We start from the raw sequence: 18,139 nt of genomic DNA, 5'->3' as shown, positions 1-18,139 counted from the left end.
AGCTTGTTGTTTATTAGCTAACTGTTACTTATCTCCTCGCAGTTTCATTTCATTTCGATACGTGGCCAGAATATGTGGAGTGTTTAATTAATTTTCTAATTACAATTCGATTCGTCCTTGTTTCTACTCGAATGTAACTTTGACCAGCTCTTCGATGCGACGTGGAAAGTCACTGAACACTTATGGAGATAAAATGTAATAAACGGAAGGAACCATTCCTCGTACAGATTATCTATTTCTCTACCCGCGAATGACACCGATTATCTACTGTGACAAACGACCTTCAGGAAAATCGTACACGTTTTAAACATGGCAAAGGATAAGAAGAACAGAGTAACCAGTAGCTAAATATAACATCGAATGAACGATAAAATTATTCCACTTTCGTTTCTACTCTTAATCGTGTCTTGTCTTCTTGTTTTTTGTTTTTTTTTTTTTTTTTGTTTTAATGCGATAAGGACACTTTTAGACGATCTACCTCTAAACAAACGATACTCCTCTATATTGCCATACCTGCAATCGACCACCCGATCAGAACGATTTATTTAAGGGGAAGAGGTAAAACATTGTTGAAAAATATCACGATACGAGAGAATGATGGCGGACAAGGAGACGAATGAGAGTCAAAGACCAACACTGCCCGAGCTGGATTCGAATTAACCAGTGGTGAAGTGGGCGGCCGATATATTTAACGGCAGACTGCACCAGAATGCTTCCTCGTTGAAATCCGACCTCCCGATGACCTCGCTTCCCCAGACTTTTCAGTTACCCGTACGACGCTCTCCGTTATATGTACCACACGCGTGTGCATCGTTCAACAGAAAAAGAGCCTTATGAACGTGACGACAGAAATTCACTTGCGATCAATTAATTAAATGTCAAAATGATTAAAAAAAAGGAAGGCGTCGTAATGAAAGTTAGTTACGTTCGAAAAGAAAAAATAAATGTTCATGCTAAGGAACATGCACCGCGTTACAAGAAAACAGAAAAAGGTGTGCGTGACAGTAATTCAGGGGCTCGCGTCAACCCGCGAAGCGTCGAAGCATCGTTAGGCCTGGTCCACACTATCGATCCACTCCTGCTTCGATTAAATATTATTTCATTTCATTTAGATTGTATAGTAGGGTGTAATAACAAGACTTATATTGGTTAAGAATAGGTATAGGCATTATTTACCTTTAGTCTTGGGAGAACCTTGAAAGAATCCAAGAGCAGCTCCTATGAAGAGATTACGGAGATCCTATCATCGCAGATAAAGAAAAAGGGCGAATATCTGAATAATGAAATAATGATTGAATAAAAAACAGATCATGAGTAAATCACTAGTGTGGATCAAGCCTTACGTGTTCTTCTGCTACGAGCAGACCACGCTGATAAAGAGTCGTAGGAAAAGGCAGAGAGATAGAAAGAGTGAGTCAGATAGCTTTTGGAGGAGGCGTAGGAGGGTCGAAGTTGCATGACGCTTGGAGCGCTAGGCGATACCATGACGTATCGACCGAGCACGCCACGCAGACTGACGTCACGATCACGGCCTCAGTCAGACCGCAAGCACGTGAACAGCACGCCGGTGATCACGCGGTCGTCGGCTGATAGTAGTCCTCCGATTGGTTAGCCACGGCGAGCCCCTCGACGCGATTGGTCAGAGTGAAGCGCGCCGCATGATCACGCATACACGACCACGGTGTGTCGGGCCAACCGACCTGAGAAAGCTTCATTGCGTTAACAGACGTTCAACAGTTACCTTCCGTACGGCTCTTTTCGCACGGAGTACCGTATACGCGAGACTGCGTTTTCACATCGTTAGACGAGCCTCTTTGACGAACGTTATATTCTTTCCTTTTTTTTTTTATTTCCTTCGAAAAATGGACTCTACTCAGACGCCTCTTTCACCACCAGCTTCACCCCAATTCAAACACGTAAGTGTACGCCAAATTAAAAATACCGCCACTGTATACTGACGACTCGCCCGCGAAATATGAACGCAGCTGGAATCTACGGCCCAGCCCTGTTCCACCTAAAATATCGATACCAATATACTTAGAATTTTATTGTTACCTCCGTATAATTTTATTGTAATTTTAATACCTTTTTCGCGTCGAATTGTTTTATGAATACATTTATCGTTGTTATGGTTGTTCCAATCGTTTCAGTCGAACTTCTCCACTGCTATGTGAAACTTGAAATATTTTATTAATAGATTTTTTTTCTTTACAGATCGAACCGCTGCAGTCTTCGTTCAGTGTTGCAGCATTATTGGGGGACAAGCTTCTGCAAAAGACAAATACTAACATAAATACAAAAAAAGAAGATGACGGAAATGCACGGCCTGGTTTACCCCCAACTCCTCAGCCTTCTGACTCAGAGGAAGACGAACCTCTTCGAAAACGGAAATGCGTAGAGCAATGTGAATTAGCAAAGGTGAATATTGTATTGTTTGCAAATTGTTTTCTGCATATCTGCAGAACTTTATTTTTTGATTTTTTTTTTCTCCACGCGCGATTGACTGGCCACTCCAATGTACATACGCATGCGCAAACGCTATAGAGTTGTTTTGCAAGATGACCCCGTTTACAGCGTGCATTCACTCTTACACCATTTTTGTCATTTATCCTTCGAGCAAATGTTATATACCGTCTGACGGTAGTAGTTTCGAAAAATGTATATTCATAGATGGCTTATAAATTAATTTATTAATTAAAAATCTCTGTTGTTCGCAAATTCAATGACACGAAAATAAGATAATAGGAAATTTTTTTTCGAAACAGCTGAAAAAAAATTGTATCGGTCCATAAAACATATTTTTGTTTAAACGCAAATCAAACCTCTTATCAAACAAACGTAAACGATATATTTTCTTTTTCTTATATAGCTACTGTTGGACGGTACACCACCTCCGAGTCCAGAACCAGCCCGTGTATCGGTCATAATGCGTGCCAACCGGGACGGTACTTACAGTCCTGCCAACTTAACACCAAAGACTACCGTAATGTGCTCACAATCAGTTCCACACGAGGTACCACAGGAGGTACCACAGATCTGCAGTCCGCAGCGGCCAGAACCGATAACGCGATGGAGCGTTCCCGAACCAGAGAATATTTTGAAGAGTTTGAAATTTAAAATGAGCCTACGGAAAGAGGAGATTATCGTAAATAACAAAAACACAGATCGTGAAACCGCTCAGCCGAAGTTACATCCTTTAGCACCAAAGCCTGCACCAATTATGGTAACCGGACTCTTACGATCTCCTCTGATTCTCCCGCAAACACCTCTCTTATTAGTAACTACACCTACGACTACCACGACTAGCATAGCTACTAGCATAACTACTCCAGAAGTAGCTGCACGACGACGTGTCTACGAATGCGAGCATCCAGGTTGTGGCAAGAATTATTTTAAGTCATCTCATTTGAAAGCACACACGAGAACTCATACGGGAGAACGTCCCTTCTCGTGCCCTTACAAAGACTGCAGCAAACGGTTTTCAAGAAGCGATGAACTTTCGCGTCACAAGAGAACTCATACCGGCGAAAAGAAATTCGCTTGTACAGTTTGTCAGAGGAGATTCATGAGAAGCGATCATTTGGCTAAACACGTCAAACGGCATACCAGAGATAGATCCTCGTCCGTCAGTGGAACCACCGGTGTTCAAACTTCCGTTACCCAAGTCACACCCGCCCCATTAAGGGTAAGCTTACTTCCGTTTATAGCGCCACGAATAACGCAGCGCCCACTCACTAAATAATTCCACCGCGATTTGCGGCTTAAAGAATACCCAAACAGTGATGCTTTAATCGTACCTATTATAACAAAGCTACAAATCGAGCTTCGAATTACCACATGATTGAAAACCATTCCAAGATCGTGGAGATATTAATCATATTAAACTACCTTTTGATAAACGATCAAAAGTGAAATCTTAATCAATGCAATAACTGTAGATGCCCTCTAGGAGGTCTAGAAATTGATTGGCGGGGAAAATGTCTACTTTGAAATTGTGAACGACTGCAAACAGAAGTGAGCTCCCATTTGCCTTCGTAACGTGTGTCGTGTTGTGATTATCTGGAATGAGTTAACCAGGAAGAGTACTTAAGAAAAAAAAAAGAAAGGAAATAATGATAATGGATTTTAAGGCACGAGGAGCGGTGGATAAGTCAGGAAACGAGGCTTTCTTACCGTCCGTGAACCAAGTACCTAAGTGTGTCTGTGATCTGTGATGCATAAGCGCGTTGACCGAGAAAGAGTATTTATTTAAAAAGTGCAAAAAACAGTTTTTATGAATTATGTATATAACGGCTATGCAAAAATGCTAAAGTAATGCTGTTTTCATTATTGTCGACTAGTTTTACGTGTTAATTATAGATCATGTAATGTATATATCGTCCGACTTGCCGGACAACATGACTTTATACTGTATAAAGATAAGTTTTAAAGATTTTTCTATACGATGAGAGATTAATTAAACGACTTGTATACTTTCGTAGAATTATTGCAAGTACAGTTTAATTACCTGACATACTTGCCTTTCCTGTATTCATTTAACCCATTAATATACAAACTTTTCTTTTTTCTCTACTACCCGTTTAGTATTATTAATAAATACAGTATTATAAGTTAATACTTATTCGTTTCAACTGATGAGCTCGTCATTAATTTCCATTTACGATTGACGGAATAATGAGCTGAATCGGCATTTTTATTAATTACCGCAGTTAACGTTTCTTAGAAAATTATCTAGCACCGTTTCGATTGAATTATAAACGTCATTTAATTTGCAACAAGTAAGGAAACAAGCTTTGCAACAGTAAAAGGAGTATAAGTATTTAAATCACTTTTTTTCAGTTGTAAATTGTGTAATCCTAAAAAAAACCATACGTCACGTATTCTTAGATTTTTAATTATACAAAAAAGTTTAAATTCTAATATGGAAGGTCATTAATCAAGATGACCGATGACGAGGATAAAGACGACCGGTTTCTAACTACAAAATCGACACGCACATCGATTACTTGAATTATAATGTACTATCCATTAATGACGTAATTTATTGCAATTTATAAAAGCAAAATGATAATCTAATATAGCAGAATATGTTCCCCCTTTTTCTAACTCTTATATGGGCAACCTAGTATCCTAGTAAACTAAGCCCAAAGAGGGGGTTCCTCGAGACCACTAATTAATATTGAAAATATCCATAAAATATCCATAAATATCAAAAAAATTATTCATTTTCACTTACTGTGAATAGATACGCGTTGCAACAAAAGCTTCCTGGACTTTGAAGATTCAATTTCTGCAACTGAAAATATAAAAGTCTGGTTACCTTTTAATATTTCAATGGTGCATCAGGGTACAAAATAAAACTTATCGAATATGATAGCTTAAGCATGGTATAATGTAGCGAACAACTGCTTATATCATTGCAAAAAGTTTCCATCACGCATAATAGAAAGAGTTTGATCGCGTTCAAGTGCTTACGCGGATACGATCTTATTCTTCGGTAAATCTACCGGCTTTGCTTTCGAATTTGAAACGTCTATACTCCATTTTTAACAGATTTGTTAATAAATATATCATCCTTTTGCCAAACAATTAGATTTTAACGATACAGTTTTTGCCTTTCAGTACTTTTCATTTTTACAACAAACGTGACATTTTCTCTGCTCTTGATATATTATTTCTTATGTATACTTCTTTTCAATGTATAAAGAAATATAAAATTACAAGAGTCATTGATTCCATAAAATATTCGACCGTCAATGTGTTAAAAGTTTCATAAGTATTTCGTTATCATTATTTAACGTAATTTATTTCAAAAGTATCCACACATGTTTCGAGCATAAATATGATTAACGAGAAAAAGTAAAAATTTCCATTGTATTTATTATCACCTTCTTTACAGTTGTAAGGAAAGAAGTACGGTAATGTTAAGTGCAACTCACGAGTGAGATAAGATTTTTTATTATTCGTTTGTATTCTTCGTATTGTCTCAAAAATGTTTATTCCTTGTACCAGTATTCATTAATACCTTGATGACTAATAATCTCTATACTGTAAATTCTAGTCGAATAGCGTACCGATTGCATTTTGTTTAAACAATAAGAAATCGTAAGATGTTTGAAAAGTAAAATGTAATATGCAACTTATTATCCATATTCTTGACAAGCTGCTATTGAACAAAATTGTGCAGGTCAACTTAAAGACATGATCCTTGTTAATGGCTTCTCACGAAACATCGTGGTTTCTTGCATCAGCCAAGGACTCGATCTCTTTTAATATTGTAAATGTCACAAACAGGTGTGGGACCGGTAGATGATGTAAAATGTCCTCTTGATTACCCTCGTTTGTTTTTAGTAGAATCTATCTTTATTATTGTAAATTTTACTCAAGCAACATGTAATTAATTGAAAACGTTAGGTTTATAAATTAAAGCTAAATAATTAATAAAGTTTTGCATATAGTTAAAATTTGTTTAAGGAAAGATATTTACCATGAAAATAATATTAAAATATTTCTTCAACTCAAAGGCATTATCTTGTTTTCTAGTATACTATTAAATTAAAATTAACAATTAGAATTTATTAGTGGAAGTTTGTTAATATTATCAAAGTTAAATTCATCTTACCCATTATTGTCTAACAGAGATTATTTGAATCGTTTTGTTATCATTAGCAGGTGCGCATCTGAAAGTGCAATATCTTCTAAACATTGCATCAAGAACCAGAATTCCACTCCTACTTCTTTCATAATTCAAAGGAAATAAAAAATGGTAATTAGGCGATAAATTTATTCGTATGCGCGTACCAGTTATTCGTTATTGAGCACCCCGATACGGAATGATGTTCACTTACGCGTTTTTACTGTTGTTACCTATGCAAAAGAAATAATTAGTTTATTCGATGCGAAAATTTGTTATAAACACATGTTTTAATAAACTATATTTTATGGTTTCATATATAATAAACACACATTTCACGCGTGTGTTTCAAAATAATGTACATACATATAGAGTTTATATTTTTATATTATCTTGTAAAAATATTATAAACCTTTTTGCAAAATATATATCGTATAAAAATTCTGTAATAAATATACATGTATAAACTACTTTGCATTGATACCAGCCGAAGGTTCTACAAACGTGAACAGTACAATTAATCAAATACACGCAGATACATTCAAATATCATAATCGCAAACATTATAAGCCTATAGGAATCTCGCCGTACTGTCACCGTTTTTGTTCTATAGGCACATTTACAACTGTTTATGGAATTTTTTGGTTGAATCGGATGCCATATCATGCAACATCTGACATGGTTTAAATGCATCGCCGTAGTGACTTTGGAATTCTTCCATTTTCTTAACTAATTTATGAGCCCCATAAGAATCTACCCAACGGAAAGGTCCACCGGTAAACGGAGGAAATCCTAGCCCGAAAACAGCTCCTACATCACCTTCCAACTGTAAAAATAAAAGTTATTTAAATGGAATAAAATATGATATTTAAAGTTAAATATATTAATATTGCGATGTAAATTTTTTCTACCGGATTGGCCAAAATATTTTCTTCTAAACAAAGTACTGCTTCGTTAACAAATCTGGACACCATTCTTAATTGACGGTCTTCGACGGAAGTACTTCCTTTTGGTTCACATTTATATGCCTTTAAGATATCTAATGCTTCGAGATTGATGTTTTTGCGCTTCGTGTTAGTTTCATATATAAATATTCCTTTGCCAGATTTTCGTCCTAAAATGATATATTTCATACGTTAAATAGATATATAATATAAAAGTAGTATACATAAAAAAATAGATAAGCATAGATACCTAGAAAACCAGCTTTAACCATATCACTAAGTATATTTACATCTCCACCCTTAAATCGTTCACCTAAAGCCTTTACAAGATGAGCACTTATGTGAGCACCAACATCAACACCCACTTCATCTGATAAAGTTGCCGGTCCAACAGGAAATCCAAACTTTTTAATCATACTATCCAAATCCGTAGGATCTACACCTTCCTATTCCAATATTTATCATAATTATCATTTTGTTTAATTCGACAATTTTTGAAAATTTACCTGCATTAATCTAATAGACTCGGATAACATAGCAGACAGAATTCGTGTTGTATAAAATCCAGGACCATCTCCCACAGTAATAACTACTTTACCCTGCTTTAAACCTACATCAACTGCAGTTTTAATAGTTTCAGTCGATGTACCTTTATGAGTTATTATTTCCAACAATTGCATTTTGTCTACTGGAGAAAAGTAGTGCATCCCAATTACCTGTAAATACACATTTTATTACATTGCGTTTATAAATATGATACTTAATATCATATATGATACTTGCCTTATCCGGTCGACTACTACCAGCAGCAATTTTGTTGATTGGAATTGCCGATGTATTTGTTGCAACTACACAATGCTGCGGTGCAACCGATTCAATTTCTTTTATGACTTTGTGCTTCACTGCAATGTCCTCAAATACAGCTTCAATTACAATATCCGCATTTTTAAATGAACTATAATCTAAGGTAGCATTTAGACGCGCGAGATATTTATCTCTTTGAATACTAAAAGTAAGTAAAAGAAATTGTTCATAATAAAATGTAGTATTTTATATGTGTATTATGCATATAATGGAAAATGTATTTAAAACCAACCCGGAATACTTCTTCTTTTTAACAGCAGTCTCCATTCCTTTTTGTATCTGATTCATTCCGCGGTACAAACCTGCTTGGTTTGTATCTTTCATAATTACATCATAGCCTTTATCTATACTTACTTGAACAATACCTGCTCCCATTAAACCAGCACCAACAACAGCAATTTTTCTGAAATACTCGAAAAGTATTATTCCGCAAAAATTTAATTGTCTATAATGTAACGAACATAAAAAATTTTCTTACTTAATAGCATTTTTAGGTGTACCAAAACGATTCTTTTGACACACAGTTTGCCCAAAGAATAAACTTATAAGACCTTTACTTTGTGGTGTAACAATTAGCTCACCAAAAGCTTTAGCCTCTGCTTCATAACCAGCAGCTGGTCCCTTATCTAGACCAGTACGTATTACATCTATAATCTTAAGTGGAGCAGGGTACAAACCCCCGGTTTTCTTTATTGTCTCATTTTTTATTTTTTTAAATAACTGATCCTTAACAAATTGAAAAGATAAACCATAATTCATCAGCTTATCAGTCATAGTTTTAGGACCTCTTTGAACTTTTAAAGTTCCATTTGCAAGATCTTTTGCAGTTCTGATAGCTGTCTCTTCTAAATATCTCATAGTACTGAAAATATTTGAAATATATAATAAATACTCGATTTATCAAATATATATTAAAGCAATAAGAACAGGCATACTTTTCTTCTGGTGTTCCAATACCTGGACCAAGACGGTTTACTAAAATATCCACAAGTCCTATTTGTTTAGCTTTAACTGCCTTAACAATTTTTCCAGTAAGGGTCATATCTAATGTATCAAAGAGTGATGTTAATTTAGGTAATCTTTGAGTACCTCCTGCTCCAGGCAAAAGACCTAACTTTACTTCTGGTAAACCTAAATTGGTTTTTGTATCATTAACAGCAAGCCGATAGTGACATGCCATTGCTACCTATGTTAATTAAATGAAATTGTGAATTAGTTAAATGTGAACAGATAAAGGAAATTGTGAAAATTACAAATTATATAAATTGAGTACCTCAAGGCCTCCTCCTAAGCAACTTCCTTGAATAGCAGCTACAATTGGCTTCTGACTTTTTTCTATGGTATTTAAAAGTTTTTGAGCTTCAAGAGATATTTTAGTTCCATCTTCTGGAAATTTACAACCTTGTATCATATTAAGATCAGCCCCTGCAATGAAACATCCTGGCTTCCCACTTATAAAAACTATAGAATTTACAGCAGGATCCACTTGTACAGTTTGTAAAAGTGTTGCAATTTCATTTGATACTTCTTCATTCAAAGTATTTACCTACAATATGAAAAATGTTAGTCAGAAATCTTACACTTAATGAACATAATTTAAAGACTATACCTTAACTCCTGGAGAATCTATAGTCATTACTGCTACATTGTCTACAACTTTGTACTTCCAATGTTTTATGGTAGCTGGGCTAGCAAATGTTCTAAATGTTTGATATAATGCTGAAAAACAATATACATATATGTATCTCAAGCATAAATCACAAAAGGAAAGACAATCAGAATCTGCTTTATTAGTGTATTATACAATGTAACATAAAATATATTAATACTTAACGCTTAATTAGATCAAAATATACAATTTATTAGCATTTACATAAATTTTATATATTCTTCAAATTCTACATATGCTGAAATTATGACAAAACATTTGCATAATATATATTTTGGTTGTTGTATGACATACAAGTCATGATAACCATACATGAGTTACCAAGGAGCAAAGGTTCATATCTCCAAATATGAAAAATATAACTTCTTTTGTTTATTCATAATTACCTGTTTGTGCTATAACATTTTTATTTATATGTGACAAATGAAAGGCAGTATTTAATAATCTATACTGTGACATCTTTTAAAATATTATGTGTACACACGCCCAAGAAAACAGTATTAAATGTGTATCCAAAATCGCTAGTAATGTACAGTAGTCATACAGATCTGTGCAGTAAAATAATGCCGGTGAATACGCATGCGTGCAAACGTGGATACATACTGATCTAACCTATAGAATTTGCCATACTTTGCAAGGACTTTGACCTGAATATATTGGATATGTTTAAAAATAATTCGGTTTTTCTATATGCAAATAAAAAATTACGAATAAAAAGAGTCCATCGAACTTTTTTTTTCAGATTCAAAGAGTGTTAACTTTTTCTGAAAAGTAATGTTTCTAAAATAGCCGTGTAAGAAAATCATAACATGTAAAAAAACCAATTCTTTTATTTTAATTAGGTATATAGCATCATGTACTTTAGCGAGTGTCTGTAATTAAAAAAAAATATATGTTTCATTTAGTTTTGCGTGTAAGATTAATAAAAATTCATATGTTTCTCTTAATCGAAAGACCCGCCACACGTATAAGCTACGTAAGCAAAACAGCAACGAACCAACAATGATATTTTGAATATCGCGACATAACATATTCTTTTCATAATACTGAAATACGTATAATATTGTTGTTTTTATTTATTATCATGATAGTATGTCATTTATATAATAAATATGTAAAACAGTTCGTCAAAATAATGTCGTTATTGCTGTGATGCTACTTTCACCAAGTAAAAGCACAGAATAAGACTAAATGAAACGCACGGTTCTACGGAAAAGTGAAATAGAACCCATGAAACTCGTTCGAAAAATAAAAAACAATAGCCACTTTCACTGTAATACTTTAGATGTTTCTGGTTAGTACTCATAAACTACTTGTTATCAGTACCGCTCAGTACACCTGTGGTATTATATTACCATACTGTTTATAGAAATTGCGATATTGGGTTTTCAAATTGCAGTCACAAGAACAAGATCAATAGTACGACGGAAGATTTTAATAAGAAAAGCTCGATATTGTTTATTTTCTACGCATTTATAATAATTAAATAATTTTATATTTGCAATGTTTTCTTGGAGAAAAATTTTAAAAATTACTTTCCAATCGCCTTTAAGACATTTACATACTTCCAAAGTTCTGTAAGTAATTTAAAAAACTACATAAAGTGGTTCTTATAATAATAATGGTATTTTCTCTAGACAAGAAGCTATAATAATAGATGGTAAACAGATAGCTACTGAAATTCAGAATGAATTGAAAACAAGTCTGAGTACTTGGATAAATGAAACTAAAAAAAGGCCTAAATTAGTAGCCATAATAGTTGGTGATCATCCAGCTAGTAAGACATATGTAGCAAGAAAAATGAAAGCTGCAAAGTTTATTGGTAATATACTATTTAAATCTAATCAACTAAATAAAAAGAAATCAAAAGTATGTTTAAAATAATATTCATGTTACAGGCATTGAAAATTACACTATTCACTTAGAAGAAAATATAATGCAGCAAGAGCTTATTCAAAAAATTGATAACTTAAATAAAGATCAAACTGTAGATGGAATTATTGTACAGTTACCATTAGCAAAGCATATAAATGAACAGGAAGTATGTCAAACAATTGCACCAAACAAAGATGTTGATGGTTTCCATTTAAAAAATCTAGGTAGTCTAGCATTAAATAGCAGTGGCATTGTTCCTGCAACTGCTTTGGCTGTGAAAGAATTGATAGTCAGAAGTAATATAGAAACATTTGGAAGAAATGCAGTGGTAGTAGGAAGATCAAAACATGTTGGTTTACCAATTGCACTGCTCTTACATGCTGATAGTAAAGGTGTATTATTATTATAATATTATTGTACATATAATAGTTACATAAATATGTAATACTTGTAGTTTCTATAAATGAATCAAAACTTTTAATAATTATTTTTGTAATAAATTATTTTACAGATGAAACAGGTGCATTAGATATGACTACAACCATATGTCACCGTCATACTCCACACATTGAATTAGAAAAGTTTACAAAATTGGCAGATTTGGTAGTTGTAGCTGCTGGTATTCCTGGTCTGATTACTAAAGAAATGGTCAAACCTGGAGCATGTATTATTGATGTTGGAATAACAAGAGTTTTAATAAACAATAAGTACAAATTAGTAGGAGATGTGGAATTTGATAGTGTGAAGGAAATTGCTGGATATATAACTCCAGTACCAGGAGGTGTAGGCCCTATGACTGTAGCAATGTTAATGAAAAATACCATTTTGGCGGCTAAACAAAATTATGAACACTCAAAGTGTTCTAATTTAAACAAAATTGAAGTTCCTATTTATTGATAATATAACTTACTATATATCAATGTGAATAAAGTATTATTTTTTAATTTAAAAAACTGATATATAATAATATCAAATAACTGTATTATCAGCTTTAATAAACAGCTTTAATTTAAATATATCAATTTTACATAAAAATGTATATAATCATCAGCCGTGAGGTTATATCTTTACTACCAATTCATATTACCGGATACCGAAACTTATGAACAAAAATAGGAGACAATATTAATATTACATTGTTATTGAAAAAGAACACGATGTTATTTAACTTTACTTTCTTTTGTCAGTCAAGTCAAAGTTCGCTACGTTTAATCGCTCACAAAATCTTTACCCGTAACAGTTCGAAGTTTTCCACGGCTATTAATTCAATAAAAATGAGTCGACCAAAAGTTTTAGTTACACGTCCAGATATTCCAACTACCGGATTAAATTTGCTTAAAGAACAGTAAGTACTATTTTTTCTTCGTCTTAATCATTTTTTATTTAGTTACATTTACACATATACATACACAAATCATACACGTGCTGTACATAAATACAATATGTTAATATTTGCTAAATATTTAAATAAGTGTTTTATTCTTATATCTTAAACTTATCAAAAAAATACATCAAATTTCATTGTTGCATTGATTTTAATACTTTTCCTATTTGATTTCAGATATGATGTTATTTTATGGGAAAAACCTGAACCAATTCCTAGATCTGTATTACTATCAAAAATACAAAATGTAGATGGTGTTTATTGTCTACTAACTGACAAAATAGACAATGAAGTTCTAGAAGCAGCAGGTCCACAATTAAAAGTTGTTGCATCTATGTCAGTTGGTGTTGATCATTTGGATTTAAAGGCTTTAAAACAAAGGAATATTAAAGTTGGTTACACTCCTGGCATTTTAACTGATGCAACAGCTGAATTAACTATGGGATTACTTTTAGCTACATCTAGAAGATTAATAGAAGCAAACAGAGCTATTTACAAGTATGAAACAGAATATATCTTTAATAAATATTAAATTTTCTTGTTTAAATATTCTTGTTTAAAATATGATTCATAGGGGTGAATGGAAAGCATGGTCACCGACTTGGATGTGTGGTCCTGGTTTATCTGGATCTACAGTTGGAATAGTAGGATTAGGTCGCATTGGTAGACAAGTAGCAAAATGTGTCAAAGGCTTTAATGTTGCCAAAATATTATATACAAGTAGAACTATTAAGCCAGAAGCATCTGAATTTGGAGGGGAGAAAGTAGAATTTGATGCACTGTTACAAAACAGTGACTTTGTAATTGTCACAACAGCTCTAACATCAGAAACAAAGCAGATGTTTAATAAAAGTACATTTCATAAAATGAAAAGATCTGCTATATTTATAAATATTAGTAGAGGCGAGGTTGTTGATCAACCTGCTCTAGTAGAAGCTTTAAAAAATGGAACCATTAGAGCTGCAGGCTTAGATGTTATGACTCCTGAACCAATTCCATTAAACAGTGAATTACTGACTTTAGATAATTGTGGTAAGTATGAAACTGAAACATCAATGAATTCATGATTAAACTGATTAATTTTTTCTATTATAGTGATACTACCCCATATTGGTAGTGCTGCTACAGAAACACGAGAGGAAATGTCAAAAATTACCGCTAAAAATATAATTGCGGTCTTGCAAGGAAAACCAAATGAAATGCCTTCTCCACTACAACTATAAATACAAAGTGTATTCTTAAGTATAAAAATTAATCAATCTACTAAATACATATTGGAATATATACAAAAAATAAATTAGTTTTGTATATATGTCTTTGTTTATCTATATAATTTAGTTTTTTGTACAAATGCAAGTTATATTAACATATATACATAAATTTGTACATATAACAATCAATAATATATTCTAATATTGTACTATTATTCATCAATATTATGACTACTTTTTGGAAACATATGATCTTAATGCTTGTATTGCTACTAAACTTTGTTCATATGCGGTAAAATGCAATGCAGTTGTTGCAGCTGCTTTTAATTGACTTGGTACTAAACCTTTAAACAGCCCTTTTACTCCCTCTTTCTTAAATGTAACTTTTAAACAATCTATAAGACCCTTGCACTCAAAAAATGTGCCAAAACCTGTTCTACCATGCTTAAACCCTTGTATTTGTAATCTTTTTCTACTAAGATCAAGTGGATATATTGCAGTTTTAGCTAATAACCCAGCTGCACTACCTGACATCATAGAGTTATAAAAATTATTATCTGTTTCATTATAATATTTTTTATAAATATCAGTAAAAAATCCATAAAATGCAAATTGCAACCCAGTATGTGGTGCAATTTGCAATAATGATGGTAGTAATCCATAAAAGAAGACCCTTGGAGATTCATGTCGCACAATACAACTGAAAATACATTTTATATAATAATTTTAAGAGTATGTTTATAAAAAGTAACTATTCGTTTGAAACTTGCCTGCAAGAATGAAAAATTCCCTTATATACTTGATGCTTACTTGATTGTGCCACTAATCTAGTTCTTATGGTGTCAAAAGGAAATGATATAACTGTAGCAACCAAACCAGCACCTGCTCCAGCTACAAATTTTGTTGAATATATCCATTCATTCAATGGTGGAAAACTGTCTGTTACTTTCATGAACATATGAAATGAATAGAACTGTAAAGTGTCAATATTATAATTTCTATACTTATACAAGAAGTTCAAATAAAATGATAATGCAGCTAATGTTGTTTAAAGTTTTCATATAACAATATAATTTATCTCATGTTACATGAGTGTCATTTGTTTAAAGCAGTATTCATTCAAATATCACAATAATTACCAAATTGTTAATCAGTATAACTACCCCTTTAATTAGTCAATGAAAACTTTGAACAATATTACCTGTAAAAACAAATTTTTTAATATTACTACCTGACTCATTCCATATACAATAGAAAGTAATTGTGCAGGAACATGTCCTTTCCAAAGTGCAAAAAGACCTTCTTCTTTAGTTATTAAATAAAATGCTTGAACTAAAGACTGGTATTTACTAACATGATGATCAGTAATTGGTTCAACTTGTAACTATATACAATATTAAAGATGTTTATAATGTGAATGCAATTATACATCAACTTTTAGCACATGTAACATACATGAAGTTTTTACCTGAAATCTAATTTTTATAACATCTAAAGGTTGACAACAAAACCTTGTTATAAAACCACTAGCAGCCCCTGCTATAGCATGATCTGAATTATTATCATTTCTTTTTAACAAAGCACTCATTTTTTTCTGCTTTATATGCTTTACATTTAAATGGCTATATAAAAAATATGCCTTAATGTGAAGGTAATACAATTGTTTTGCAATTCTTAATACTTTAAACTGCAAAAATGTACATGTGCAAAAAATAAAATGTGAAAAGCATGATTATATGAAGAAATAGAGTTCATGTATCCTTAATATCATGAACATACATGTAGTTAATCTGGTTATTAAAATCAAATTTACATTAGTAAGCAAATTAAAAAAGATATACAAAATGTAATGTATTTACAATTCAACACATTTCTTACGTATAATCTATTTATAAATATAAAAACGACTTTCAAAGACATCCAATATTATGCGCAAAATCAACGTTTGATAGTAAATAATCGTTCTAAAATTTGATATGCAATTGAAAATAGAGACTTTATACAAGTAATAAATAGTACACAATTAAAGAAGGATCCATAATTTTATTTCCTTTATGTAGCAACATAATTATTTAAAAATCTACGTAAGATTTAATTAAAGTCAAATGTCATAATAGTGGGGGTCCCTGATACCACCAAGTGTGGTTAGGATCGCATGTACAGACCAAAGTCGATATGACAATCGTGCTTGCTTTACCAGTTTACAATTAAAAAGATACAATCCTTTCATTCTATTTTCTTTTTAAATCAGCGCAAATTTGAAAAATTATCAAAATAATTTTTTGACAAACTTGCATTTCAAAAAGACCGCCGTAAATTAAATTTTTTTAAATTCTATCCTATCTCCATCTATACGAAATCGGCTGAAACTACTCGACAAGTTACTGAAGCTACTTACCGACTTACCGTAGTTTCCGCTGTTCTCCGATAGTCGGCGCTTGTGTTCCCTTGTTAGGAAAATCGATCGGTAAGTCGTTGAGTAGTTTGAGCCACTTTTGAAGAGATGGCGCTAGGATCGAATTTAAAAAAATTTAATTCATGGCGATCTTTTTGAAATGAATGTTTATCAAACCATTATTTTAATAATTGTTTAGTCTTGTGCTAATTTAAAAAGAAAATAGAATTAAAGGGAGTCAAAACTGGGTCATTTCAGATGTCAGTCTGAGGAGCTCGTTTAATCGAAACGTTGTTTATTATCTCAATTAATATAAATGACGATAATAGCCTTATCTATAACAGTTTCCCTTCATATACATTTAACAATGAGTATTTTCTTGGAAAATAGTTATATGTACATTTACTCTAAAATTATGCCAAAGATCAATCAGACTACTACTGGAGCTACTTAATATCTATTGTTATATAGCGATCCACAACGATATGGAGTTCGTCGTTCGAATACAGAAATTCGATCATACAAAATTTAAGATAATGATTAAAGTGATTACAAAATTGTATAATATTAAAAACTTCAACGCTATTATAAGTACGTAATCAGGGACTGTAGGGGGTCTTAAGACTCGTTAAAGATTTTGATGATAAAACATTTTCGAAATTCTTACAGTTAATAATTTAAAGTGTCGAAAAAATCTATTCACATACTTTTTTCCTTGCCCTTTTTTTTGTAAAATATACAAAATTCAAAAGAAATATCGAGTTTTGTACTTTAATATTGCACTTGTTTTATACATATTTAATGACACATTTCGTTTCTTAAGAATATCTATTAATTATGTGTCGTATGAAATACATTTATCTTCTAAAATCTATTATTTTATCTATCGAAGAGTAAGTGCATCAATTAAGAAAATAAACTATTGACAGAGTGGGTGAGGAAATTTGAATCCCGCCACTGTGTACGAATTATATCCCTCCCAGTAAAATAGAAAATATTTTTACGTTATTAGAAGCCCTTTAAAATAGCCAACAAGTATTTGTTGATCTGTTCGAATGACATAACAAACTTTTTCTGCGATGATTTGAAAACAAAACATTCTAATGTTATGTTCGAATAAGTGCACACTACTTATATATTTTATCGAGAGACCAGTAAACATG

At 32.4% G+C, this 18,139-nt stretch overlaps 5 protein-coding genes and 1 long non-coding RNA gene across 7 annotated transcripts; 3 read left to right on the top strand and 3 right to left on the bottom strand.

Annotated features, from left to right (window-relative positions):
• Positions 1-407: 407 nt before the first annotated feature.
• Positions 408-2,225, bottom strand: LOC143306010 (uncharacterized). Its single transcript, XR_013063274.1, has 2 exons — positions 2,086-2,225; positions 408-2,014 (listed from the first exon to the last, which is right to left on the bottom strand). It is a non-coding gene; the product is annotated as an uncharacterized LOC143306010 (long non-coding RNA).
• Positions 1,662-4,105, top strand: LOC117602526 (uncharacterized). Its single transcript, XM_034320681.2, has 3 exons — positions 1,662-1,916; positions 2,215-2,418; positions 2,870-4,105. The coding sequence occupies exons 1-3, from the start codon at positions 1,863-1,865 to the stop codon at positions 3,740-3,742; spliced, it is 1,131 nt and encodes a 376-aa protein (XP_034176572.1). The 5' UTR covers positions 1,662-1,862; the 3' UTR covers positions 3,743-4,105.
• A 2,845-nt stretch (positions 4,106-6,950) lies between these two features.
• Mtpalpha (monolysocardiolipin acyltransferase Mtpalpha) lies at positions 6,951-10,706 on the bottom strand. Its single transcript, XM_034320673.2, has 11 exons — positions 10,498-10,706; positions 10,052-10,161; positions 9,716-9,988; positions 9,378-9,628; positions 8,921-9,304; positions 8,675-8,845; positions 8,362-8,584; positions 8,085-8,294; positions 7,829-8,024; positions 7,546-7,748; positions 6,951-7,460 (listed from the first exon to the last, which is right to left on the bottom strand). The coding sequence occupies exons 1-11, from the start codon at positions 10,568-10,570 to the stop codon at positions 7,254-7,256; spliced, it is 2,301 nt and encodes a 766-aa protein (XP_034176564.1). The 5' UTR covers positions 10,571-10,706; the 3' UTR covers positions 6,951-7,253.
• A 134-nt stretch (positions 10,707-10,840) lies between these two features.
• LOC117602528 (NAD-dependent methylenetetrahydrofolate dehydrogenase) lies at positions 10,841-12,883 on the top strand. Of its 2 annotated transcripts, none has more exons than XM_034320685.2 (5): positions 10,841-11,405; positions 11,511-11,688; positions 11,749-11,933; positions 12,010-12,378; positions 12,498-12,883. In XM_034320685.2, exons 2-5 carry the CDS (start codon positions 11,615-11,617, stop codon positions 12,881-12,883), a joined length of 1,014 nt encoding a protein of 337 aa, XP_034176576.2. In that variant the 5' UTR covers positions 10,841-11,405; positions 11,511-11,614. The 2 variants fall into 2 exon arrangements, with proteins under 2 accessions (XP_034176576.2, XP_034176574.2); XM_034320683.2 differs by having other exon boundaries at positions 11,481-11,688.
• A 260-nt stretch (positions 12,884-13,143) lies between these two features.
• Positions 13,144-16,137, top strand: LOC117602527 (glyoxylate reductase/hydroxypyruvate reductase). Its single transcript, XM_034320682.2, has 4 exons — positions 13,144-13,331; positions 13,548-13,868; positions 13,945-14,402; positions 14,466-16,137. The coding sequence occupies exons 1-4, from the start codon at positions 13,144-13,146 to the stop codon at positions 14,591-14,593; spliced, it is 1,095 nt and encodes a 364-aa protein (XP_034176573.2). The 3' UTR covers positions 14,594-16,137.
• On the bottom strand, positions 14,813-16,185 carry LOC117602529 (mitochondrial thiamine pyrophosphate carrier). The gene is made up of 4 exons (XM_034320686.2): positions 16,050-16,185; positions 15,813-15,965; positions 15,352-15,554; positions 14,813-15,281 (listed from the first exon to the last, which is right to left on the bottom strand). The coding sequence occupies exons 1-4, from the start codon at positions 16,167-16,169 to the stop codon at positions 14,813-14,815; spliced, it is 945 nt and encodes a 314-aa protein (XP_034176577.1). The 5' UTR covers positions 16,170-16,185.
• Between the last annotated feature and the right edge of the window lie 1,954 nt (positions 16,186-18,139).

This window comes from Osmia lignaria, chromosome 13 (assembly GCF_051020975.1).
Source record: "Osmia lignaria lignaria isolate PbOS001 chromosome 13, iyOsmLign1, whole genome shotgun sequence".
Classification (NCBI taxonomy): Eukaryota; Metazoa; Arthropoda; class Insecta; order Hymenoptera; family Megachilidae; genus Osmia; species Osmia lignaria.
The sequence above is the reverse complement of the archived record's forward strand: the minus strand, read 5'-3'. Positions and strand labels throughout refer to the sequence as shown.

Bases quoted from the DNA above. Each gene is read 5' to 3' on its own strand.
- LOC117602529 (XM_034320686.2), bottom strand. From the start codon at position 16,169: ATGAGTGCTTTGTTAAAAAGAAATGATAATAATTCAGATCATGCTATA. The intron at 15,555-15,812 runs GTAGTAATATTA...GACACTTTACAG, and splicing joins TTGTATATGGAATGAGTCAG to TTCTATTCATTTCATATGTT. The intron at 15,282-15,351 runs GCAAGTTTCAAA...ATGTATTTTCAG, and splicing joins GGAATTTTTCATTCTTGCAG to TTGTATTGTGCGACATGAAT.
- LOC117602528 (XM_034320685.2), top strand. From the start codon at position 11,615: ATGTTTTCTTGGAGAAAAATTTTAAAAATTACTTTCCAATCGCCTTTA. The intron at 11,689-11,748 runs GTAAGTAATTTA...TATTTTCTCTAG, and splicing joins TTACATACTTCCAAAGTTCT to ACAAGAAGCTATAATAATAG. The intron at 12,379-12,497 runs GTGTATTATTAT...ATTATTTTACAG, and splicing joins CTTACATGCTGATAGTAAAG to ATGAAACAGGTGCATTAGAT.
- Mtpalpha (XM_034320673.2), bottom strand. From the start codon at position 10,570: ATGTCACAGTATAGATTATTAAATACTGCCTTTCATTTGTCACATATA. The intron at 9,989-10,051 runs GTATAGTCTTTA...TTCATATTGTAG, and splicing joins TAGATTCTCCAGGAGTTAAG to GTAAATACTTTGAATGAAGA. The intron at 8,846-8,920 runs GTAAGAAAATTT...CGAGTATTTCAG, and splicing joins ACACCTAAAAATGCTATTAA to AAAAATTGCTGTTGTTGGTG.
- LOC117602527 (XM_034320682.2), top strand. From the start codon at position 13,144: ATGTTATTTAACTTTACTTTCTTTTGTCAGTCAAGTCAAAGTTCGCTA. The intron at 13,869-13,944 runs GTATGAAACAGA...TATGATTCATAG, and splicing joins GCAAACAGAGCTATTTACAA to GGGTGAATGGAAAGCATGGT. The intron at 14,403-14,465 runs GTAAGTATGAAA...TTTCTATTATAG, and splicing joins ACTGACTTTAGATAATTGTG to TGATACTACCCCATATTGGT.
- LOC117602526 (XM_034320681.2), top strand. From the start codon at position 1,863: ATGGACTCTACTCAGACGCCTCTTTCACCACCAGCTTCACCCCAATTC. The intron at 1,917-2,214 runs GTAAGTGTACGC...TTTTCTTTACAG, and splicing joins CTTCACCCCAATTCAAACAC to ATCGAACCGCTGCAGTCTTC. The intron at 2,419-2,869 runs GTGAATATTGTA...TTTCTTATATAG, and splicing joins AGCAATGTGAATTAGCAAAG to CTACTGTTGGACGGTACACC.